The sequence below is a fragment of the Salvelinus fontinalis genome, chromosome 9 (assembly GCF_029448725.1).
Source record: "Salvelinus fontinalis isolate EN_2023a chromosome 9, ASM2944872v1, whole genome shotgun sequence".
NCBI lineage: Eukaryota > Metazoa > Chordata > Actinopteri > Salmoniformes > Salmonidae > Salvelinus > Salvelinus fontinalis.
In genome coordinates this window covers 28768315-28795392 of record NC_074673.1, presented here as the reverse complement: position 1 = coordinate 28795392, position 27078 = coordinate 28768315, and the positions used below count along the sequence as shown (strand labels likewise).

At 43.6% G+C, this 27078-nt stretch overlaps 1 protein-coding gene across 1 annotated transcript in view; it reads right to left on the bottom strand.

The window, feature by feature from the left end:
- The window catches only part of LOC129862377 (protein O-mannosyl-transferase TMTC2-like), a 177062-nt gene that overhangs the window by 43667 nt on the left and 106317 nt on the right, over positions 1-27078 (bottom strand). Inside the window, exons 3-7 of the mRNA XM_055933976.1 lie at positions 6583-7429; positions 4284-4398; positions 3464-3549; positions 1911-2095; positions 1248-1326 (exon numbers count right to left, since the gene is read on the bottom strand). Of these exons, the coding sequence (XP_055789951.1) occupies positions 1248-1326; positions 1911-2095; positions 3464-3549; positions 4284-4398; positions 6583-7429 (1312 nt within the window). The remainder of the gene's footprint in view (positions 1-1247; positions 1327-1910; positions 2096-3463; positions 3550-4283; positions 4399-6582; positions 7430-27078) is intronic.

Below are 27078 nucleotides of genomic sequence, written 5' to 3'. Positions count from 1 at the left end.
ATTTACTGTATGTCCTAGTTGGGTTACAGAATACCTAGACTTCATGTATTTCCTTTCCAGCAGCTAATATAATACTGTACATTGACTGTTATGATTATGATAAGGGCAACATGAATCGCTTTATCTACATATTTGTCAAACATGGTGTAACGCAGAGCTAGTAACAGCAGAAGACTGAGTGTGGTCAAACGGGCTTTGTGCCTCTCTAGTCTACCATCAGATTCAGATGGAGGTCTATGAGGAAGCACAGACATGGACATAAAATAGTTAGAGACACAATTTACAAGGAGTTGAAAATCACATCTAGTGGAACATTCCATTGCCCATTTGAGCGGAGGGGGTTTTTGGCAGATAAAGACCCAACTTTGACCCAGACTGCTATGTACACTGACGAAAGTTCCCCCTCTTGAGAATGACAAACAAAATGGCAGCACCCAAGTGAATTGGATTGTAAATAGATAGGAGCAGGTGCGCCAAACATTTAAATGAGCTCCTCAGAGTAATGTAAAAATCAGCTCCAAGAAATATGGGAAAATGCCGCAACATCTACCCTGCTAATGCCCTTACAGCTTTCAAACTGTGGGAGGCGGTTTGCTAACGATTTCTCAGCACCTCCGTCAAGCTGAATTTGACTCCACTGGTGAATGTACTGTACTAAGGGGGTCACTTGAAATTGAAAATTATTGCATTTTGAAATCAAAAGTCACAATTTAGTCTGCAGCAATTTAGTCTGCAGCTGCTTTCACATGACTGTAACACGAGGAGCGCAATTATTATCGTTAACACGCTGTGGAAACCTCAACATCGGGGCCTCAATGGGAGCGTTGAGCTGGAGCCACACACCCGACTTTGATGCTGGTTTACACGTCCAATCCTGGCTTGAGAATTATAACACGTTGTGAAAACAGAGCACCTCTAAAACCAACGGCCTTAAGCAGAGTCTACACTCTGCTACACAAATATGGGCTAAGGGGTAATACTTACTGTAAGCATAGCTCAGCTGACGAGCTCAAGACCCTGGCCACAATCAATGCAACTCAACCCTGTGAATCCTTCAGGTGGAATAAAGTTCAACAAACTCAGCCAGACGTGCATGGACCCAAGCTGACAACCAACAGCTGACACAATGATTACAAATGTACCCCCCACACCTCCAATCTACCAATCTTCTATTCCATTCTTTTTTCTCATCACAAAAAAATCTTAGCTTGTGTGTTTAGTTTGAGAGAAAGATAATTGCCACTTACCCATCATGTTATAGAGGCTCTGAGGTGCAAATTGTCTTGGCATTTTCTGTATTGCTTCTTTATACACGGAGAGGGCCTCCTATGAATGAATAAAACAGAAGGAACCATCCGTTAGGCACGAGGAGCCAACCATGCCAGGGCCACAAGTCATTTGTCTACTGCAGCCTGGGCCCTCACAAGCTGAATGGAAGCATGGAATCAGAGGTCACTAAGAGGTGGTTAAGACTTGGTGGAGGAGAAAGGATCTATCCTCTCCTTGACATGGCCAGTCAGAGAGCTAGTGCAGTGTCACACAGCCTCTCTCTCGCTGAAGCCCGAGGCAGTGATTCCCTTTAGGCTCTTTTAGTGGGTAGGCTTAGCGGAGTTGCTAACAGCTGGATGCATCCGGTTTTCAGGGATACAGCTAATTCAACCTAGCTTCCTCATCTGCTGAAAACCATATTCGGGAACTCCAATCAGGCGTTTTCTTTTACGCCTGCTATGTTAGGTTAATTAGTGGGTATACTAGTGTAGAAGGTCAGTGGGTAGTGGAGCTTTTCTCGTGACAATATCCACAATCTCAGAACGGGTTCACTTTTAGACCTGTTGGTGTATGATTAGTGTGTGTGTTCCTGTGAATATGTTTGGTGTGTCTGTCTGCTCCTGTCTGCTCCCCTATCCTACCTCCTGGTGCCCCAGCTCATGGAGCAGCTTTCCCAGGTTGTACAGGCAGCTGGTGACGGAGCTCTTGTGGGTGTGGGGGTCCTTCAGGTTCTCGTCAGGGATGTCGGCGCAGGTTAGGAAGGTCCTCTTGGCTTCGTCCAGTCGCCCCTGGTTCATCAGGACGATCCCTGTGTTCAAGTAGGCGGCTGCAGGGGGGAATGAGAGACATTTAGGTGATCCATTACGTAATCAACATGCAGCCAGATAGTAATTAGGCTCTATGGGGCTGAAACTAGTCATTATCAAACTTCTTTCTGAATAAATTGGCCAGCCACTGTGGATCAATTGGCTGCCGCATCCATGGGGTGCCAATACATATTGAACACTCATGGGGATGGAATGTGGAAGGGAGTGTATGGGGTGGTCGTTGCTCCACTAATACTGTATGTGTACATCGGCATGCCAAGATGAACTGTACGCTAGACTAAAGTTCAACCTAGCCCCTATCCACAGTTCTCTCTGTCCTTCATCCATCCAAAGTGAACTGGTCCAATCAACAATCCTTTTGTAGGAATAAATTGCATATATCCCCCTGGCTAGAGTGTTTCTGAAGACAGTTCCCATAAAGGATGTGTGTCTGAAAGAGAATGGACATGAGAGCAGTGGGAATGGAACTGGATATCATTAGAGTATCATCATGAAGCTGCCACTTTGGAATTGCTAATGAACAGATTCTACGTTGTACCAGTTGCCAGCTAAACACACTGAATTATGGTACAACCTTGACAAATGACTTTTATTATCTGACTGACTCTCATACCTTCACTTCCATTACCCCCCACCACCGCTTTAGGTAACTCATTAATTTAGTTATCGGCAGTAACAGATAGGATCATTGCATAATGAACGAGAACTACAAAGTGTGATCATCATCTGATTACATTCATAATTATTAATTACACTTTGGGAGACAAAGGAAAGGACTCCACCGCTTGTCGGTGATCAGTTAATATAGAAATCTATAGGGGAATAATTTAGCACATGACCAGTGGAGGGTGAGAGTGACTTCTGCTAAGCAGGCAGTTTGACAGCTGAACCTTACTGATACAGTAATGAGCTAGCAGGAAGCATGCTTGAACGAGTTTCCTCAAGGTAAGACTCAAGGAAAACTACCACCATTGGGGGATAAGGAGAGAAGGGGAGAGAGGGAGAAATGGAGAGAGGGAGAGATGGAGAGAGGGAGAGATGGAGAAAGAGGGAGAAAGGGGGAGAGAAGAAAGGGGGAGAGGGAGAGAGGGAGAAAGGGGACAGGGAGAAAGGGGGAGATGGAGAAAGGGGGAGAGGGAGAGGCTCTGACTTTGAACTGGATTCATAATAAATACAATTGTGTAATAATTTAATCTGTTGACATGAGTGGTCATTGAACACCCATCTACAGGCTGTGTTCAATCATTCATCCAGTAATGGAGCAAGCTTGTCTGTGCCCTCCCTCCCCCATTGGCAGATGCCTGGACACCTGCGCTGTGCAAACACAAGAGTTTGAAATTGTCAATAAAAAGAGCGGTGGTACTTACAAGCCAGAGTTGGTCTGCTCCCAATGGCCAGCTTATAGTAGTGGAGTGCCTCAGAGAACTTGTTGTTTTCTTGTAGCAGCAAACCACTGCAACAGAGAAAGTTAAGGACTCTCATGGTTACAAATCTCAACAGAAGTGTGTGTCTGTTAAGACTGAATAACATAACATAAGACAACTAAATGTAATACAGTTTCCTAGTAAATACAGTACTGTAAAATGTAGTGCTACCAAATCTCTAGTTCTGTTCTAAACAATCTAATTCTGTAAATAATTTAAGGATCTGTTGAGTAACATCTAAAGCCCTTGGGGCTAGTGTTGAGTATTGAGTGTGTGCTTCCTGTTGTCCTCCCCTCGGGCTGACACAGCATGATTAATAACCTACTGTCACAGAAACAGCACCCAGGGGAATACAAAGCACCATTATCTCTCTGTGAAGACCACTGATCATTAGACAGTCGTGTGTGCCGGAACAGACTGGAGGCAGAAATCGGACCCGTATTTCTAACACATCGGCTCTTTTTTCCCCTCGAGGCAAAAAATGGACCAGTCCATCTGGCATTGCCCGAAATGCCAGATGGCCAGTCCGCCCCTGCGTGTGTGTGTGTGTGTGTGTGTGTGTGTGTGTGTGTGTGTGTGTGTGTGTGTGTGTGTGTGTGTGTGTGTGTGTGTGTGTGTGTGAGTGTGTGTGTGTGTGTGTGTGTGTGTGTGTGTGTGTGTGTGTGTGTGTGTGTGTGTGTGTGTGTGTGTGTGTGTGTGTGTGTGTGTGTGTAAGGAGAGACAGTCCTGCTCATGTATGCATACAGAGTCTATAGACACTCACAGGTTATACAGCATGTCTGCCATGTTCCTGCGGTAGTAGAGGGCATTCCTGTATGCCTGCTCCGCCTCCGCCATCTTGCCCTGGTTCTTCAGGACATTCCCAAGGTTGCCCCATGCTGATAGAGGGAGGAATAAAGTAATTAAGGTTAACAGGGTCAACCAACATGGCTGCTCGCCCCTTTTGGACACACTATCACTTCCTGGGTTTACGGTTTGTTATCTAGCCTGGTCCCAGATCTATTTGTACTGTCTTGCCTCATCATGTCAAATGTCAAGTCAAACAATGAACATAGGCTATGTATAGAGTTGGTAAGACAGTACAAACTGATCTGGGACCAGGCTTGTTTTGACCCTCCTCAGAGGACATTGTGCAGGCTAAAACAGAGGGCATATCTGCTGCTACTGAACTACTGGGCTTAGAGACTGAGGACAGATAGAGTTGATGGCGCACCTGGGAGTTAGTGTGTCAAAGAGCCCAATTATACCCTAACAGAAAAAGAAGAAAACAATGGCTCACCCTGACACTCCATAGTAGATTAATGGCATTACTGTAAAATAGATTGCAGAATAATTGACAGGTAAATTGGGTCTTGAAATGTCATAATAGTGAAAATTATAGGAATTAATCTGGTAGACAATTTTCAGTTGTCAAGTGGTAATTATATATTCTATTTTCCTACATCTACATCGATTAATGCTTTACCTCACATATAGAGGAAAATGCACATAGCCTGACAACCAAATTGACTGAATAGTGTTCCCCTTCAATATTTTAGCTTGAAAACTAAATCTATACTGCTTAGTATGGGCAGTTGGAATCCATCATGTATACATATGGGCTTATACACTATTTAACTGTGTCTACATACAGTACAGCTGAAGCCAGGGCACACTGGGGCAACAGTATGAGCACTGTGAACAGGCCTGACAGAGAAAAATCATCCCATTAGACACGGTTTCTTCTTGTTCTCCTGATGGCTGTATAGGAGGGGAAAGTAAAATAGAGCTTATAGTAGTTACCGGGTTACCCATGTAGCATTTCATTCAAATGTATCGAGTGCTCACATATGCCAAAGGCTCCTTTGAGCTGTGCATTATTTATTAGTTAAGGCATCTGAGTGAGATATCTCAAAAGTCTCAAATTCAATATTAGCAAAGCAAAGCAGAGAAAAAAAGACAATAACTTTATTGGAAACACAATATTAAACATTTTAAAATAAATATGCTAGAACAGAAAATGTTCTGAGTGGTGTTACCATCCACTGTGAATTTGTTAGGTCTCTTTTACTGTGCTTTCTCACAGAACTCATTCTCAATGCTTAACGAGCGTGTCACTATTTCAGACTCACAAATGGTATGAGGACAGTGAGCCAGGGAAGGAACATAGCTGCCGCAACATGTCCAGCCGTTACATCTGTCCCTAGCCCGGGATCACTATCTCAAGAATAACACTAGTACACTACTAGTTATTCAGTATTATCTTTGGATGACCCTGAATTTGAATGTTTGATTATTCAAGTATTCTAGTTTCCCCTCATTGCCAGTCAAGCAGGGATGTCAGTGAAGATGCCCTCCAAAAGTAAAAAGGAGAGAAACTGTAGTCTGCCCATAGTGAGGGATTTAGTAGGTTTACAATGGAGGCCTTGTGTTGAAAGGTCCTTCAGCCATGATATACTGCCTGGAGAGGATAAACTGTCTGGAAGTAGACATACTGTAAACAACTTAACAGGTAGCACTTAACACTCATGAATCCTCAAGAGCTCCCGAGTGGTGCATCGGTCTAAGGCACTGCATCTCAGTGCAAGAGGTGTCACTACAGACCCTGGTTCGATTCCAGGCTGTATCACAACTGGCCGTGATTGGGAATCCCATAGGGCGGCGCACAATTGGCCCAGCATTGTCCGGGGTAGGCCGTCATTGTAGATAAGAATTTGTTCTTAACTGACTTAGATATATTTTTTAATTACATCTTGAAAATCACACTTTCGTTCAATCCCAGGAAGTAGCTATCACTTAACGTGATGCTACTTTAGGTCATACAGTCAACCTGTAAATATATTATGTGAGAATGTTAAAGTGAAGAAGGCTGTCTAAGTAGGACCTTTTTCAGGCAGCTCTAAGCTACATTATTCAGTGCAGAAGTCATGAAAGCTCATCTGACATGACACACACTAGCCTGTTGAACACCTTTTAAAAGCACACTCAGGCTATAGAAACGTCATAGTCTGAAATGTTGTGTGAGTGTGTGAGTGTGTGAGTGAGGGAGTGTGTCTGTGTGTGTCGATCTGTCTGTGTATTACCTTTAGCAGGGTTAAAGTATATTCCTGACTTGTAGAGCATCTCCTCGTTCTGCCAGTCTTGGTTCCTCAGCACTGTTTTAACCCCAAACAGTAGGACCAGGGCAACGCTACAGTACACCACCACAGTCCTGGAGGAGCTCCACCTCAGCCGTACGTACAGGGCCCTCAGCCCCACCGCCAGCAGCAGACAGAAGCCCATACTGGGGATGTACAGTACCCTCTCTGCTATCACAAAGCCCACGTAGAAGAACAGGTTGGTGGCAGGGAGGAAAGGGACGGCCAATAGGCCCAAGGAGAACACCACTACGTTTTCAGTGGTGGGCAGTGGAGTCCTGGTGATGTAGTGCTTTTTGGTACCGTTCTGTGCACTAGCAGTGTGAGGCTCTGTTTCAGAGTTTGTGTGGTTGGAAACATCGGGGTGGTGGCAGCTGTGTCCATTGGTGTGGGACCTCCCATTCCCGTTGGTTACATGATGGGCTTTTCCGTTGGTCTCCTTGCCCTTGACCTGGCGGGTGTGAAGCCCAAACCAAGCCAGAAGGAGCAGTCCCACATAGAAGGCCAAAGTATGAAGGTTCCTCCAATCGGCGATGCTTCTGATCAGAGGCAGGGCGTCCATAGACCAATCGAAGCTCAGGGTGTTTGGGCACAAGAGAAGCCACATGTTGACGGCGGGCAGATAGAGGAAGGTTAGAGTCCGAGTGAGGAGGGATGGGGAATCCCCCGCTGGGTTGTCTGAGTTGGAGAAGTTGGGCGGTTTGTTACCCATCCAGTAGAGGCGGTATGCCAGCAGAACAGCCCCCCAGGCAGCCAACAGCAACACACTCAACAGCAGGTGGACGTTCCTCCTCTAGAAGAGAGAAAACAACAACAGAGCTGAAACTAGGAGGAACGGCAATCGACTGGAAAGCTAGCAGCAAAGGCAAGAAAAAATATTATGAGACGCTAGGGCCAAAGTAGTTTTCTGGTTGGTTGGTGATGTTTCTGACTCTTGGCATTTGATTTTGATCCAGGCCATGTTGGTAAATCGAGCATAAGATTGACTGTAATTTAGAAGAAAAAAACGCAAGAGTCTGTTATGTAACGTTATCTGGAACAAAAGCTGTGTTCATGCACTATTTGTCCAGCCAAGTGTTAGCCTGGAGATTTAGAATGCATTGCAAGGAAAGTCAACTACAATTGATTTTATTGTTTTGTTTTGGCTGTGATGTGGGGTTTTGAATACCCATGAACAGGAAGATATCAGTTAACCGTGAATGTCTTTGTTGCTGGGGCTTATAAACCAGACAAATCAAAAAAGAAAGGGGAAAAATGCCCTGTGACTTTGTCTTAATTTCAAGCCAAAATAATCATGGCTATACTGGATTCATTGACTGTTGCTGAGCAAATGTGGTCTTACATCATAGCATTCCCTTATTCTGTGTTATCTTTCTCCTCACGCACCTGGCCTTAGACATGACTAAATAAACACCAGAATACAGGCCAATAGACAGTCCTATTCATCATAATGCAGGCTCGATATTAAACACTTTCTGAAACTCCTGCATGGAAATGATTATGAAGTATTAAGTGTTTGAAACTTGTGCACATTTGTGGGAGTGCAGAAAAAAACCTGGCCTATATTGTTCCCAATATAACTGTTCCTGCTTTAGGATCAACTAGTCTTTCTTACTGGGTTTATTTTGGAAGTCACACTACTGCTAAGAAATATTTATGGCTTCCCTTCCAAAATATTGTCAGCTAATACATGCAGGGCAACATCCATTTGTGCCCTGCAGTGGTGCTCTGTATTCAAGGGAGGATGATCTCATACTGGTACAGTACATAACAATGAGGCTAGCATACAGTACATGCATTTCATGTCCCAGCAATGCAGTAATTGACTGATTTCCCCATAGAGATTCAATGTAGAGGATAGGTTCATTACAAAGCAAAGCATTTTTGGTGTGTGACAGTGTTTCTCTGTGTGTGTTTTGGGTGTGTGAGAGCATACAGTATATAGTGTGTGTGTGTTGGAGTGTCAGTGTAGTGTGTGAGTGTATGGGTAGTCTAGTGAGAGTGCATAGAGCCAGTACAAAACAATTACGATAAATAAATAATAAAGGGGGTCAATGTACATTTTCAGCATAGTCATATGATTAACTGTCCAACAAACAGCCCTGCAGCGTTTTTATTTATTCATGTATTTCATTTTTATTTAACTAGACAACTCAGTTAAGAACAAATTCTTATTTACAATAACGGCCTACCAAAAGGCAAAATCGTTGCAATTGTCTTTAATTCATATCATTCCTTACAGATCTCAAGATTACAGGCTTACACAAAATTGAGTATTTGTTTTTATTCCCCATGTGCTGTATAGTATTCCTTTGGTAATATACACACAACCCTTCTTTACCATTAAATGGAAAGCCACGGCTAGTGTACAGGTGCAAATCCATTTGATGTCCGCTCTTCCATCTCTCCATGCCAAATAGATCACAGTGGCTAATAAGGAGTATCCTCAGTCGGACTGTGAACATGGGGTCCTAGCTCTGCTGGTTGCAGTGCAGGGGGCTTCAGGGCTTCTATGAGAAATGGGCAAGGGACAAGGCCAAGCGCATCATAGAAGACCCACGCACAAGCTTGCTGCACCCCCGGAAGGAGATTAAGGGTCCCACTGTTCAGTAACAATAGGAATAAAGTAAGTTTCATTCCATCAGCCACCAGACTGCTGAACAGTGGGACATAGGACAGATGCAGGCCAAACACACGGTCGGACAGTAGGCCACAGAGACTTTGAATATGTGAAAATGTAAATGTGTGACTTGTGTACTAGCTTTCCAGTTTTTCGTACTGCATGTAATATGTTGTGTTTGTGTATTTGAATGCTGACATCACAAAATGAATTTCCATGTAAATGGACAATAAAGTATATTGTATCATCGTATCAACCATAACCCGATTGGTAGCTTTATAAAATAACATCACTTCATTCCAGATGTGTAGTTAGTATAGCGACTTTATTTATTAACTGTATCTAGTAAATTACAGAAATAAATGTTGCAAATCTACATGTTGAAGACGTCATAATTCTGTTTAAGTTCATTGATCCAAGTTTTTCTTCAAATAAACATTGAGTTGAGAGATTCTGCTATGCTGTACCACCCGTTACAATACCAACTATATACTGGTGTAGTGTTAGAGTAGCTACGAGATGATCATCATTAGATGTAGGACTATTGACAGTGATCAAATCTGGATGGATTCCAGCATTTAGTCTCTTTCCTTTTCCCCTGGTCTGGTTTTGTGGGCCGGCTAGGCCCCCATGGAGTAGGCCTCATGTCAAAAGGGCCTGGTAGTTTAACTGTGTACCCAGCGGCAGGCTACAGAGGCTGAGAGGAAAATAATGACTGAAGAGAAAGGCAGAGCCAGCCTGAGACTCTTCCTATCTTAGGCGTTTCAGCAATTCTTCAGTGAAGGCACAAATTGTTCAGCAACAATGCTTTCCTAGTCATTGCCTTGAAATAGGCCTTCGGTATGTTGGAGCTAAATTTATTCACAATGCTTCTTGGAAAATGCTGTTGATTATGCCAAGTCGCATATGCTGGGGGAAAATAAAGACAGTTCCTGAGATTTAAAAGACATGTATTAAACATGTATTCAGCCATGTGGTACTAATTTTGCGAGTAAGCCTGTTGATGTAGGCTATGCTACCATACAGCTCCATAGCAAGATTCCTTTATCTTAGACTGCCTTGCTCAGGGGAGATCATCCCTATTAAAACAATGTGTAAGGGCAACACTATCAAAACCACAACAAAACTTTTGACAAATCAGGATATGATTTCCAAAGGAAGACAATCCACCACCGTTCTAGAGGTTAATATGTTGCTTGGCAACAGAAAGGTCACCAGTTCAATCCATATCCCACGTTTCTTGCTAATTTGACAACAACTGTCAAAAGTCTTAGGTGGGGTGCAATCAATATGTGAATTGATTGCCTTGCATCTATCTTCAGAGTTCGTACTGTTAGGTGACCTACACTGGGATATGCTTAACACCCCGGCCGTCCTACAACCTAAACTAGATGCCCTCAACCTCACACAAATTATCAAGGAACCTACCAGATACAACCCCAAATCCGTAAACATGGGCACCCTCATAGATATCATACTAACCAACTTGCCCTCCAAATACACCTCTGCTGTTTTCAACCAGGATCTCAGTGATCACTGCCTCATTGCATGCGTCAGTTATGGGTCCGCGGTCAAACGACCACCCCTCATCACTGTCAAACCCTCCCTAAAACACTTCTGCGAGCAGACCTTGCTAATCGACCTGGCCCATGTATCATGGAAGGATATTGGCCTCATCCCGTCAGTAGAGGATGCCTGGTTGTTCTTTAAAAGTGCTTTCCTCACCATCGTAAATGGAGAACAAGAGCACCTCCTCCCAGCTGCCACTGCACTGAGGCTAGGAAACACTGTCACCACCAATAAATCCACGATAATCGAGAATTTCAATAAGCATTTCTCTATGGCTGGCCATGCTTTCCACCTGGCTACCCCAAACTCGGCCAACAGCTTTGTAACCCCGCAGCAAGTGGCCCAAGCCCCCCCCCCCCCCCTTCTCCTTCACCCAAATCCAGACAGCTGATGTTCTGAAAGAGTTGCAAAATCTGGATCCCTACAAATCAGCTGGGCTAGACAATCTGGACCCTCTCTTTCTAAAATTATCCGCCGCCGTTGTTGCAACCTCTATTACTAGCCTGTTCAACCTATTTCGTATCGTCTGAGATTCATAAAGATTGGAAAGCAGCCGCGGTCATCCCTCTCTTCAAAGGGGGAGACACTCTAGACCCAAACAGTTACAGACCGATATCCATCCTGCCCTGCCTTTCTAAAGTCTTCGAAAGCCAAGTTAACAAATAGATCACCGACCATTTCGAATCCCACCGTACCTTCTCTGCTATGCAATCTGGTTTCAGAGCTGGTCATAGGTGCACCTCAGCCACGCTCAAGGTCCTAAACGATATCATAATCGCCATTGATAAAAGACAGTACTGTGCAGCCGTCTGCATCGACCCGGCCAAGGCTTTCGACTCTGTCAACCACCGTATTCTTATCGGCAGACTCAACAGTCTTGGTTTCTCAAATGAATGCCTCGCCTGGTTCACTAACTACTTCTCAGATAGGGTTCAGTGTGTCAAATCGGAGGGCCTGTTGTCGGGACTCATATTAAGCATCTCCAATCCAAAATTAAATCTAGAATCAGCTTCCTATTTCGCAACAAAGCATCCTTCACTCATGCTGCCAAACATACCCTCGTAAAACTGACTATCCTACCGATCCTCGACTTCGGCGATGTCATTTCCAAAATAGCCTCCAACACCCTACTCAGCAAATTGGATGTAGTCTATCACAGTGCCATCCGTTTTGTCACCAAAGCCCCATATACTACCCACCACTGCGACCTGTATGCTCTCGTTGGCTGGTCCTCGCTCCATATTTGTCGCCAAACCCACTGGCTCCAGGTCATCTATAAGTCTTTGCTAGGTAAAGCTCCGCCTAATCTCAGCTCACTGGTCACCATAGCAACACCCACCCGTAGCATGCGCTCCAGCAGGTATATTTCACTGGTCATCCCCAAAGCCAACACCTAATTTGGCAGCCTTTCCTTCCAGTTCTCTGGTGCCAATGACCGGAACGAATTGCAAAAATCACTGAAGTTGGAGACTTACATCTTCCTCACTAACTTTAAGCGTCAGCTGTCAGAGCAGCTTAACTTCTTTATGATATGGGGCAGCATTTTCACTTTTGGATGAATTGCCTCCTACTCTGTCCCAGATGCTAATATATGCATATTATTATTACGATTGGATATAAAACACTCTGAAGTTTCTAAAACTGTTTGAATGATGTCTGTGAGTATAACAGAACTCATATGGCAGGCAAAACCCTGAGAGACATCCAAACAGGAAGTGAGAATTCTGAGACTGGTCAATGTTCAACTCATCGCCGATTCAATTCCCAGGAAGATATGGATCTGTTTGCACTTCCTACGACTTCCACTAGATGTCAACAGTCTTTAGAACATGGAATGAAGCCTCTAGTGTGATGTGGGGCCGGATGGGAGGTGTTTCAGTCATTGGTCTGGCAGAATGCCAGTTCCTGGTCACGCGCTTTCCTCATGATATCGCCTTGCGTTCCATAACTTCTACAGACATGAAGGAATGCTCCGGTTGGAACGTTATTGGATATATATGATAACAACATCCTGAAGATTGATTCTCTACTTAGTTTGACCAGTTTATTTGACCTGTTATATAACTTTTAGAAGTTTTCGTCCGAGTTCGCCTGCATTTGCGCGAGCGTTTGGACATGTGCACTAAACATGCTAGCAAAAGTAGCTACTTAGACATAAGTAATGGACATTATCGAACAAAACAACGATTTATTGTGGAACTAGGATTCCTGGGAGTGCATTCTGATGAAGATGATCAAAGGTAAGGGAATATTTATGATGTAATTTCTTATTTCTGTTGACTCCAACATGGCGGAGAAATGTTGTTATGTTTGAGCGCCGTCTCAGATTATTGCAAACTTTCAAAGTTTATGATGAGTATTTCTGTTATTTGACGTGGCTCTCTGCAATTTCTCTGGATATTTTGGAGGCATTTCTGAACATGGCGCCAATGTAAACCGAGATTTGTGGATATAAATATGCACATTATCGAACAAAACATAAATGTATTGTGTAACATGATGTCCTATGAGTGTCATCTGATGAAGATCATCAAAGGTTAGTGATTAATTGTATCTCTATTTCTGCTTTTTGTGACTACTATCTTTTGCTGGGAAAATGGCTGGGTTTTCTGTGGCTATGTACTGAGGTAACATAATTGTTTGGTGTGCTTTCGCCGTAAATCCTTTTTGAAATCAGACATGTTGACTGGATTCACAACATGTGTAGCTTTAATTTGGTGTCTTTGATGTGTGATTTCATGAAAGATTGATTTTTATAGTAATATATTTCAATTTGGCGCGCTACATTTTTGCTGGCTTTTGGCCAAGTGGGACGCTACCGTCCCACATATCCCAGAGAAGTTAAATAAAGATGAAATAAATAAAACATTTAAATAATAAAAGGTCAGGTCCCTGTAGAAACGGTTGAAGAGGGACAGTTTCACACGTTAACAGACACCTCAGCATTACTTCAGGTAAACAGCATACAATGGCTATTCTTCCCGAAATAAAGAAATCATTGGTTTTCATGTTTTAAATTCCTACTAAACTTGTTCCATGGAGGTTTAAAGCTATTACAACACCCGGCCATGATACATCTTTCGGAAAGGTAATAACCCACCGTGAACTTAGTCGTTCTGCTCCAAGGAAACAAATAGACAACTACAGCATTATTGACAGTATTACATCTCTTGATAAACACCACACCAATATCACTGTGTTAATTGCTGTGGTGAATTGAAGGCATCTGTGTCAGGAGTCTGTGAAAGGACAAACTCTAAGACAGAGGGGCTGATGTGTAAGCAGAGGCATAGAGAGACGCAAAGTAGGTTAGCAGCCTTATAGGACAGGAAGAAATAAGGGCCCACTTCCCCTGGAACCGAGGATAATAGCACAGCTATGTATCATAGGACTATAAAGGAAGAGTGAGTGACAGATGAATGTAGCATGTACTGTATGTTTTACCTGACCACCGGATTAGCCATTGGGTCGGTTCAAAGGACTCGCCATACTTATGACTAAAATAAACCGATGAACAAAGGGGATTATGGTCAATGTCATCATCCCTTTACATTGGGGCTTGTATTCAGCAAATAATGTATCTCACTGTACAGCTGGGCTGATGATGATCTGACCTTTGGATAGCCTGGTTCCAGATGACCACAGGAGTTGGCAAAACAGCATAAACAGATCTGGGAGCAGGATAATATTGGGACGCTCTTATGACAGCATACAGTGGGGCAAAAAAGTATTTAGTCAGCCACCAATTGTGCAAGTTCTCCCACCTAAAAAGATGAGAGAGGCCTGTAATTTTCATCATAGGTACACTTCAACTATGACAGACAAAATGAAAAAAAAATCCAGAAAATCACATTGTAGGATTTTTTATGAATTTATTTGCAAATTATGGTGGAAAATAAGTATTTGGTCAATAACAAAAGTTTCTCAATACTTTGTTATATACCCTTTGTTGGCAATGACAGAGGTCAAATATTTTCTGTAAGTCTTCACAAGGTTTTCACACACTGTTGCTGGTATTTTGGCCCATTCCTCCATGCAGATCTCCTCTAGAGCAGTGATGTTTTGGGGCTGTTGCTGGGCAACACAGACGTTCAACTCCCTCCAAAGATTTTCTATGGGGTTGAGATCTGGAGACTGGCTAGGCCACTCCAGGACCTTGAAATGCCTCTTACAAAGCCACTCCTTCGTTGCCCGGGCGGTGTGTTTGGGATCATTGTCATGCTGAAAGACCCAGCCACGTTTCATCTTCAATGCTCTTGCTGATGGAAGGAGGTTTTCACTCAAAATCTCACGATACATGGCCCCATTCATTCTTTCCTTTACACGGATCAGTCGTCCTGGTCCCTTTGCAGAAGAACAGCCCCAAGCATGATGTTTCCACCCCCATGCTTCACAGTAGGTATGGTGTTCTTTGGATGCAACTCAGCATTCTTTGTCCTCCAAACACGATGAGTTGAGTTTTTACAAAAAAGTTATATTTTGGTTTCATCTGACATTCTCCCAATCTTCTTCTGGATCATCCAAATGCTCTCTAGCAAACTTCAGACGGGCCTGGACATGTACTGGCTTAAGCAGGGTGACACGTCTGGCACTGCAGGATTTGAGTTCCTGGCGGCGTAGTGTGTTACTGATGGTAGGCTTTGTTACTTTGGTCCCAGCTCTCTGCAGGCCATTCACTAGGTCCCCCCGTGTGGTTCTGGGATTTTTGCTCACCGTTCTTGTGATCATTTTGACCCCACGGGGTGAGATCTTGCGTGGAGCCCCAGATCGAGGGAGATTATCAGTGGTCTTGTATGTCTTCCATTTCCTAATAACTGCTCCCACAGTTGATTTCTTCAAAACAAGCTGCTTACCTATTGCAGATTCAGTCTTCCCAGCCTGGTGCAGGTCTACAATTTTGTTTCTGGTGTCCTTTGACAGCTCTTTGGTCTTGGCCATAGTGGAGTTTAGAGTGTGACTGTTTGAGGTTGTGGACAGGTGTCTTTTATACTGATAACAAGTTCAAACAGGTGCCATTAATACAGGTAACGAGTGGAAGACAGAGGAGCCTCTTCCACTGGATATCATGGTGAATGCACCAATTTGTAAGTTGCTCTGGATAAGAGCGTCTGCTAAATGACTTAAATGTAATGTAAATGTAAAGAAGAAGTTACAGGTCTGTGAGAGCCAGAAATCTTGCTTGTTTGTAGGTGACCAAATACTTATTTTCCACCATAATTTGCAAATAAATTCATAAAAAATCCTACAATGTGATTTTCTGGATTTTGTTTCCTCACTTTGTCTGTCATAGTTGAAGTGTACCTATGATGAAAATTACAGGCCTCTCTCATCTTTTTATGTGGGAGAACTTGCACAATTGGTGGCTGACTAAATACTTTTTTGCCCCACTGTATGTATCGGTGTGAGGAGCTGAATTTAGGCAATGGATAGAACAAACAGGGTTAATATAACGAGTCTACTGCACTTCTTATGATGGTGACGTACCGGAATTCAATTCTTAATTCATAATCTTTCAAAGGGAAGAATTTGAGAAGTAAACAGCTGTAGGAGTTCCTGCTATGTTTGAGGGAAGTTAAAAGCCTAAAACATGTTCATGTGGTTTAGTTTGGGGATGAAGTAACAGAGAAGAAGGACAGCTTTGGGTTGAAATATGACATGCATAAAAGAAGGAAAGTGGCGACGGGGACATTTAATGCTTTTCAACAGATATAAAATCAGCAGTATTGTTGGTGGCCACCCTACATCTCAGATCACCCTGCCGTTAGGTCCCACAGTTTTGTCTTATGAACTTCTCGGGAACCTGTCGGCTGTCCGCTTGAAAAACTCCACAAATCTCACCATCGGCTTTACACACACTAAATCACACTCGAAAAACGATTACAGTGCAAAGTAGCTCCGCCACTTCTCAAATTGAAACAAGCGGGAGAAACTGTAAATAAGATGATGTGGATGTAGATGGAGACCACGGCCTGAAGTTGCTGTAGGATGTTGGCAGGGAGCCAGAGTAAGAGGTACTGTAGCCACGTAACGAACACCACGCAACCACCCCACTCTGCAGGGCTGAGCTCGCTGCGCACGGCTGCCTCTGGCTCTGCCAGGCAGATTTATCCCTGTTGTGATGGGACCACCCTCCAGAAGGGCAGGGAGTCTTTCCTGCTGCCTGTGTGCTGCTGATGGCTCTCTGGCCCAGGGCCAACACATATGAACTACCTGGCTCAGGCACAAAAGTATGTCATGCTAACTCTAACTCACTCCCCAGCCTTGGTGCACACTGTCAAACACCACCATGCTAACCACATCCATATGCTTGTTGGAGTTTTCTTTATTCACGTGTGTATATGTTCTGATGTTTCTCTGTTAAGTACAGGCGAATACCTTAGGGCAGTACGGCAAACATGAAAAAAGCCTTTAATGATATTGACACAACATTTGTGACCTCTGAAATCTTTTGTATATGGACTAACCTCACTGCCTGCAAAACAGGATTTCAGTTGAACATACTGGAAATGCATTAGGGCCTGCTAATAAAACACTCAAGGGTTTACTTTTCGACAGTGGATAACTGGAGGACCATCACTATTATCTTACATGTAAACAAACATGTGCGTCTCCCTAATATGCCTCCAGTTAAAATGTCAGCCTTTTCAAAAGCATAAGTTCAAATAGGGGCCCGGCGAGGGGTAACCGATTGCCACAACCCCATTATGATGCAAGCCAAGGAATTCCAGCTTTGTCTCGTTTGTCTTTAATCCAGTTTAGCTTGAAATAAGTGGTTTAGCACAACCCGGTAGGAAGCATGGGGCTTTTCTTTTGTATTTCAGGCTCAATCAGTTCAGAACTGAAACAATTTTGCTTTTATGAGGCAGGCGAAGAAAATATCCTTGGAGATGAAGTGCAAAATAGACCAATTCACAGAAAGTATTTTCTGGTGCTTTGAATGCCTTTCTTCTCAACACTTGGGGTGGAAGCTACCGGTAAGAATATTTAATCCAGAAAGGATTCTTGAGTGCTGCCACTGAATTGTCGGATAGGTGCTGTGCCATTGATTATGCTTGGTGACCGGAATGGGCAGCGTTTATTTTGTTATTTTTTTTGGCAATCCGGTTTTCAAAACCCACACACATTTACTTTTGAATATGTCAGTTAGAACCTACCATCGTTCAACATTACTTTGAGTACCACCTACTACATGTTACACCTAACAAATTCATCTAAAGCCAATCTCCCAGCTGGTTTGTAGTTGGGGGCACTGACAGATCCAGTCAGCCTGACAGATCAACCCCACCATAAAACCAATCCTTTGAAATGAGAAGTGGCGTGCCTGACCTCTCTCTCATCTTCATCGTTACCCAGATCGATCGCCCAACGGGGGACTTTCACTCCAACCATATGAACCAACCGCTTTAAACCACAGAATGACCTCCAAAATCTTTAGCATGCAGGACATGCAAAAGCCCTTTTTGGCCTGTCATGTACTATTGGATAATCTGTGTTCTCTCTTCTTATCTGACGGATTTGTTCTGGTCTTTGGCTTTCAGTAAGCATGGAACCCTGGTGAGTAAAACACTGATTGTTTGTGTAACAGTTTTAACTTTACGTCGTCCCCTCGCCCGACACAGGCACGAACCAGGGACCCTCTGCACACATCAACAACTGACACCCACGAATCGTCATTACCCATCGCTCCACAAAAGCCGCAGCCCTTGCAGAGCAAGGGGCAACACTACTTAAGTCTCAGAGCAAGTGACGTAACTGATTGAAATGCTACTAGCGCGTACCCGCTAACTAGCTAGCCATTTCACATCCGTTACAATCACCCCCCTTTCGACCTCCTCCTTTTCCGCAGCAACCAGTGATCCGGGTCAACAGCATCAATGTAATAGATGTAACTTTACGTCGTCCCCTCGCGCCCACACAAGCGCGAACCAGGGAACCTCTGCACACATCAACAACGGTTGCCCACGAAGCATCGTTACCCATCGCTCCACAAAGGCCGCGGCTTTTGCAGAGCAAGGGGCAACACTACTTAAGTCTCAGAGCAAGTGACGTAACTGATTGAAATGCTACTAGCGCGTACCCGCTAACTAGCTAGCCATTTCACATCCGTTACACTTGCAGCCAAGATAAGAGGCTGGCTATTTTACTTCCATAAAATGTGTTGTGGACTACCAACAGCTGGCCAAGGTTTCCTCGATGGTTTCGCATGTTAGGCAGTAGCCTTACCACGATACTAGTATCGTAATACTAAGAAGTAAGGAAGCAAAAGGAAACAAAACATGAAGCGGACTCGATTTCTTTAGGAAAACAGTCCCAATGTTGGCAAAAACAGTCTTATATTATCACCCAGAGGCACATTTGTTTATTTTGCAAGCTGTAGAACACATTATTTTACATACAGTAGGTTTTAAAAGGACCATAGAGTTGAGTCTGCTTCGCGTTTTATTTTTTGCCAAGGGAAATCTGGTATCGTTGTATCTGGCAGTCATGTTGTGACCATAGGCCATAGGGTCCGAGGGGTTACAGGGTCAAACTTTCAAACCTTCAGTGGGTCAGCCACAGCAGTGGCCTGGATCAAAGCATTTATCATGGCTGAACCTCCTTACAGCCCAGACACAACCCACAGAGTCAGGTGGTCCTGGTATGGAAGGTATGGAACCCCCTTCGTCACCATTACTGAGGAGCAAATGGAATCTGCCAAGAGACAGCCATGGAAAAACCCACAGGAGACTCTGGGAATGGACCAGAGATGAGGCAGGAATCTGGTTGAGATAAAATCTGACATTTATTGACTGTGAAACATTGAAGATAAAAACATGGGGGCTTCCAGCAGAGTGGCAAAGGCCAGGAAGAGGGGAAGATGAGAGGATGGCACAGCATCACTTCACATGACAGGACATTACCTATTAAAGAGTATAACTCTGCATGAGACTTACAACATTCATCATCCATGGTTATCTTGGTAAAATATTCAATGACATGAAGTACTCACTGCTGAACTTTAAAAGCACTTTATTTCCTTTCTATACTAATATTGATTGGATTAGGCATTCTGTTTCAGCCTACAGTGGCTTGCGAAAGTATTCACCCTCTTGGCATTTTTCCTATTTTGTTGCCTTACAACCTGGAATTAAAATAGATTTTTGGGATTTGATTTGATTTACACAACATGCCTACCACTTTGAAGATGCAATATATTTTTAATTGTGAAACAAACAAGAAATAAGACAAAATAAGACCAAAAAAAACTTGAGCGTGCAAAACTACTCAGCCCTTGAAATTCAATACTTTGTAGAGCCACCTTTTGCAGCAATTACAGCTGCAAGTCTCTTGGGGTATGTCTCTATAAACTTGGCACATCTAGCCACTGGGATTTTTGCCCATTCTTCAAGGCAAAACTGCTCCAGCTCCTTAAAGTTGGATGGGTTCCGCTGGTGTACAGCAATCTTTAAGTCATACCACAGATTCTCAATTGGACTGAGGTCTGAGCTTTGACTAGGCCATTCCAAGACATTTAAAAGTTTTCCCTTAAACCACTCGAGTGTTGCTTTAGCAGTATGCTTAGGGTCATTGTCCTGCTGGAAGGTGAACCTCTGTCCCAGTCTCAAATGTCTGGAAGACTGAAACAGGTTTCCCTCAAGAATTTCCCTGTATTTAGGTGATGAGAGGTGTTGAGTTTGCGCCAGACATAGCGTTTTCCTTGATGGCCAAAAACTCCATTTTAGTCTCATCTGACTAGAGAACCTTCTTCCATATGTTTGGGGAGTCTCCCACATGCCTTTTGGCGAAGACCAAAACGTGCTTGCTTATTTTTTTCTTTAAGCAATGGCTTTTTTTCTGGCCACTCTTCCGTAAAGCCCAGCTCTGTGGAGTGTATGGCTTAAAGTGGTAGTATGGACAGATACTCCAATCTCTGCTGTTGAGCTTTGCAGTTCCTTCAGGGTTATTTTTGGTCTCTTTGTTGCCTCTCTGATTAATGCCCTCCTTGCCTGGTCCATGAGTTTTGGTGGGCTACCCTCTCTTGACAGGTTTGTTGGGGTGCCATATTCTTTACATTTTTTAATAATGGATTTAATGGTGCTCCGTGGGATGTTCAAAGTTTCTGATATTTTTTTTATAACCCAACCCTGATCTGTACTTCTCCACAACTTTGTCCCTGACCTGTTTGAAGAGCTCCTTGGTCTTCATGGTGCCGCGTACTTGGCGGTGCCCCTTGCTTAGTGGTGTTGCAGACTCTGGGGCCTTTCAGAACAGGTGTATATATACTGAGATCATGTGACCGATCATGTGACACTTAGATTGCACACAGGTGGACTTTATTTAACTAATTATGTGACTTCTGAAGGTAATTGGTTGCACCATATCTTATTTAGGGTCTTCATAGCAAAGCATGTGAATACATATGCACGCACCCCTTTCCAGTTATTTTTTTCGCTGAATTTTTTGAAACAAGTTATTTATTAAATTTCACTTCACAAAGTTGGACTATTTTGTGTATGTCCATTACATGAAATCCAAATAAAAATCCATTTAAATTACAGGTTGTAATCCAACAAAATAGGAAAAATGCCAAGGGGATGAATATTTTTGCAAGGCACTATATATACAAAACCAAGGATGAATTTCACCCTAGATGATGAGCGCAAATAGAGCCTGGAAACGGTTTAAACTGAAATGCCTTGAGTTACGCCAGCTCATGTTCTGTTGGTCAGCCGTTATTAACAATAATCACAAAATCAACAGAGGACCCCTTACAGAACGCTACGTTCCAGCACCTCTCTTCCTCTCTCTCCGTCTCCCAGCTCTCAAACTCCACCTCTTTAGCACACTCTCATTTGATGTTCCAATAATCCTCTCTGCTCCTTCTGAGGAAACCACAATCACACAAACTCCTGTGGAAATGGTTCCTTTTCGTGCCAAAGACAGGTGACCCTGGTTTGAGGGTCAGTGAGGTTCCCCTTTCTCATGTGGTCCCCTTGTGCCTTAATTAGAGCCCATTAATGCCCCTCATCAGTAGCAATAATTTACACTTAATTCAAAGTGTAAAAACGACATGTTTTCCTCACCCCAACTGGAGAGAGGCTCTTGAAGGGATGAAATGTGAACTTCTAGTGTCGGGTAAGCGGATCGCTGTGTAGAACAACGCTGGGTAGGGAATGTGCTGCGTTAGCTGGAGCGCTACAGTTTCTCTCCCTGAAGTATGATGGAGGTGGTCTAACACCAACCCGAAAGCCTTAGGAAACATAAACAGTCAATCAATGGGAGATCCTTATGTTGTTGAGTCTGGTCATGGAAAGGGTCATCCTCACTTGAAAATGTGCTGACTTCATAGAGTTGTTACTCACATTACCTCCTCATCCATCAACAGTGGACTCAGAATTAAATCAATATCAATTCATTCAAATGCCTTATTACCAGGACAACGGAAATAAGTTTGAATATGTGTCTTCATTAGTAACCAATATTAGCCAAAACCGTTCACAGAAGAGGAGAAAGGGTAATGGAGACCAAATGAAAACACTGTAATGACAACAGAAAAAACAAGTCAAAACATTTAATTGGAAATATTTATTGAGTGAAACCACAAGGGCCTGAAATCTAACCAGTGACAGCTCCTATATTCTAGTCCTCCGGTTTCCCTATCTATTTATCTTGGTCGCTTGGCTGTGTGAGTCCTGCTTGGCTGTGTGGGAAATACATGTCTAATCTGCTGAGACAAGACGCTGATTCAAGTTTGCTTGCAGGGGGGAGGAAAGACAGAGGACAGAGGTCCTGGAGTTTGATGATAATTCCGCACGATCCACAAAAACTGCATGGATTTGGGATTTCTATAGAGCCACATGCTGTATATTCCCAGTCGCCTGTTGGTTGACAACACTTGTTGAATATTTGAAAGAGCTTTGCCCTCTGCCTGGGATTCCCACTCATTACCATGCGTTTGGCAGATCAGACCACTGTAAGAACATGCATCACAGAACATGCTTGGAGGCAGACAAGAGCTCTGATTATCTAAGCCAAGAAGATCTGCTGTCATAGGGCTGTCAGAAGCAAATCACTTTCACTTCTGTCAGAGAGGGGTCATTTTCATAGAGTGGTTTTCACTGACATTGTTGTGTTGTTTTGTCTTATTAATCTTCACCGCATCTCTGTGACAATGTAATATTAGCGCTGTTTCTATTGGCCACACTTCAATAAAGACAAAGTGATGACTTGTGGTGTGACAATGAATTGCTGACGTAGGTTTATAGGGAGCATTTAGTGGGTAATATTGGTTTTAAGGCCTCCTGAGTGGCTGTGGTCTAAGGCACTGTATTGCAGTGCTAGAGGTGCCACTATAGACACTGGATTGATCCCAGGCTGTGTCGCTGCCGGCCGCGGGAGACTCATGAGAAGGCGCACAATTGGCCCAGTTTCGTCCGGGTTAGGGGAGGGTTTGGCCGGCCGGGATGTCCTTGTTCCATTGCGCTCTAGCGACTCCTTGTGACGGGCCGGGCGCATGCACGCTGACTACGGTCGCCAGCTGTACGGTGTTTCCTCTGATGCATTGGTGTGGCTGGTTTCCGGGTTAAGGGAGCGTTGTGCCAAGAAGCAGAGCGGTTTAGTGGGGTCTTGTTTGGGAGGACGCATGGCTCTTGACCTTCGCCTCTCCCTAGTCCATACGGAAGTTGCAGCGATGGGACTAACGACCACTTGGATATCACAACATTCGGGACTAAAAAGTACACTAAAATTATAATACATTTTTTATATTGGTATCCCACCCGATAACAAGCAATTTGACATTCACCCCGGATCTAGTCATAATCGCTATTTCAGTTATAAATATGAGAGTGAATTAGATTGTCTATACACAAAAGTTAAATATGAACAGATAAATATATGACAACCCTTCCCACACACACAATCACACGATCACACCGCAAGGTAAAGTGAAGGATAAAAACCTTGCAGGTTTCACGAATGAATGACTAAACAGATAATAATTAGCTTGTCAGAGACAGTGTGAGTGTGAGCGTGAGTGTGAGCGTGTGTGTGTGTGTGAGTGTGTGTGTGTGTGTGTGTGGTCGAATATCGGAGCCATTTTCTCTGACTCATTACAGAGCACTCAATAGAAACCCCCTTCAAATAAGGTCACAGAAATATCGACTAAAAATATGGAAAAAATGATTATACTGGTGACAAAGACCATTAATAATCCAGAGTAAACATTATTTTGCTCCATTATTTTTTACACTTAATCAGAAAATATCCAGAAGACATTTAGGAATAACATTTTTTTTTTTTTTTTTTTTTTAGAGCTATTTAAAAAGCCCTGAACAAAAAAAGAACTGGCTTACATTTGCTGAATACAAAAACGTCTGAGTGAAGGACGTCAGATGGAACATTGCCCTGAGAATGTTCCATCCAGAGCCTCCATCTTTATCTTTATTTTTCTCTCCCTATTTCTCTCTCCATTAACTGTATATCTTTCTCTCTCGCTCTCTCTCTGCCCATCACTCTCCCTCTCTCTCTTTACCTCATTCCTCTCTCCCTCCCCATTCTTCCTTTCTTCCCTTCCTCCCTCTCCTCTTTCCCTCCTCATCTCCAGAAGCCTTGGCAGCAGGGAGATGTAGGTGGGCAGTGGTCTACTGGCCTTGGCTGCTGTGCTCAGATCGATCACAGCCCTGTCACATAACCATAGCAGACAGCTAGCCAATCACCAGACAGCTAGTCAATCATCATAAAGCTAGCCAATCAACGCAGGTAAAAATGAGACCACAACTCTGCTCTGGGTGAGCTCAGAAAAAATGATATTGATGTTATAGGACAACATGCAGGAGAGCTCTCACAAATATACCTTCCTATTTTCTGGGCCTTTCTTGGGTTCAGACGTAAATGCAAAAAAAGCAAGCGGTAGGCCTTTATTAGAGTATATTACTGACCACCCCACAAGACACAATGTAATGAAAGTGGATAAAAAATATTTGTTCGAAGAGGATAACAGATAACACATTGTGGTTAATAAAGCAGTATTTTCAGGCTGTATTGGGCACATCACAGCAACTACACTACCATCCTCACTTATACTCCCAAATTAGCTGGTTCTGGCTGAATGACTTGACGTGTCTCTTTATTGGGCAAGGTTTAGTAATTGAATCAAGGCTGAAATAGTTTTTCACGAGAAAAATATGAATTGCCTTTAGTTCCAAAAGAGTGGTTTGTGACAATCCAATCACAGTTAGAAAAATATAAATGAACCTTAAGGCGTTTTCTGTTTTGACCCTATGATCACTCGACTACACAGCTGATGCCCCCTGGACTGTTTCAATAACACGTGCCACATTTTGTTTACCTGTCAGCCCCAGCCTCCAACTCAGGTCCTGTATGTACCTAACTGAGCCACTCTGCCCATTCATCGCCATTTACCTGTTGTTGTCTTAGCTCTCCTGATCAACACCTGTGATTGCTTTATGCCTCTCTCTAATGTCAATATGCCTTGTCTACTGCTGTCTTGGCTAGTTGTTACTGTTTTATTTCACCATAGTGCCTTCAGTCCCGCTCAAAATGCCTTAGATAGCCCTTTCGTCAAACCACACACACGTGGAGACCTCACCTGGCTTAACTTGTCCCACCAGAGACTAAACCTCTCTCATCGTCACTCAACGCCTAGGTTTACCTCCACTGTACTCACATCCTACCATACCCTTGTCTGTACATTATGCCTTGAATCTATTCTACCACGCCCAGAAATCTGCTCATTCTATTCTGTCACCAACAAACTAGACAGCCAATTCATATAGCCTTTAGCCGTACCCTTATCCTACTCCTTTTCTGTTCCTCTGGTGATGTAGAGGTGAACCCAGGCCCTGTCGCTCCCAGTTCCACTCCTATCCTATCCAACAGGCGCTATCATTTGTTGACTTCTGTAACCGTAAAAGCCTTGCTTTCATGCATGTCAACATCAGAAGCCTCCTCCATAAATATGTTTTATTCACTGCTTTAACACACTCCACCAACCCTGATGTCCTAGCCGTGTCTGAATCCTGGCTTAGGAAGGCGACCAAAAATTCTGAAATTTCCATCACCAACTACAACATTTTCCGCCAAGATGGAACTGCCAAAGGGGGTGGAGATGCAATCTACTGCAGAGATAGCCTGCAGAGTTCTGTCATAATATCCAAGTCTGTGCCCAAAGAGTTCGAGCTTCTACTTTTAAAAATCCACCTTTACAGGAATAAGTCTCTTACTGTTGCCGCTTGTTACAGACCACACTCAGCCCCCTGCTGTGCCCTGGAGACCATATGTGAATTAATTGCCCCCCATCTATCTTGAGAGTTCGTACTGTTAAGTGACCTAAACTGGGATATGCTTAACACGCCGTCCTACAATCTAAGCTAGATGCCCTCAATCTCACACAAATTTTTATGGAACCTACCAGGTACAACCCTAAATCAGTAAACATGGGCACCCACATAGCTATCATCCTGACCAATCTGCCCTCTAAATACACCTCTGCTGTCTTCAACCATGATCTAAGTGATCACTGCCTCATTGTCTGCATCGTAATGTGTCCGCGGTCAAACGACCACCCCTCATCACTGTCAAACGCTCCCTAAAACACTTCAGCGAGGAGGCCTTTCTAATAGACCTGGCCCGGGTATCCTGGAAGGATATTGACCTCATTCCGTCAGTATAGGATGACTGGTTATTCTTTAAACGTGCTTTCCTCACCATCTTAAATAAGCATGCCCAATTCAAAAAATGTAGAACTAAGAACAGATATAGCCCTTGGTTCACTCCAGACCTAACTGCCCTTGACCAGCACAAAAACATCCTGTGGCGTACTGCATTAGCATCGAATAGCCCCCGCAATATGCAACTTTTCAGGGAAGTTAGGAACCAATATACACAGGCAGTTAGGAAAGCTAAGGCTAGCTTTTTCAAACAGAAATTTGCATCCTGTAGCACAAATTCCAAAAGGTTCTGGGACACTGCAAAGTCCATGGAGAATAAGAGCACCTCTTCCCAGCTGCCCACTGCACTGAGGCTAGGAAACACTGTCACCACCGATAAATCTACGATAATCGAGAATTTCAATAAGCATTTTTCTACGGCTGGCCATGCTTTCCACCTGGCTACCCCTACCCCGGTCAACAGCTCTGCACCCCCCACAGCAACTGGCTCAAGTCCCCCCCTTTCTCCTTCACCCAAATCATGATAGCTGATGTTCTGAAAGAGCTGCAAAATCTGGACCCCTACAAATCAGCTGGGCAAGA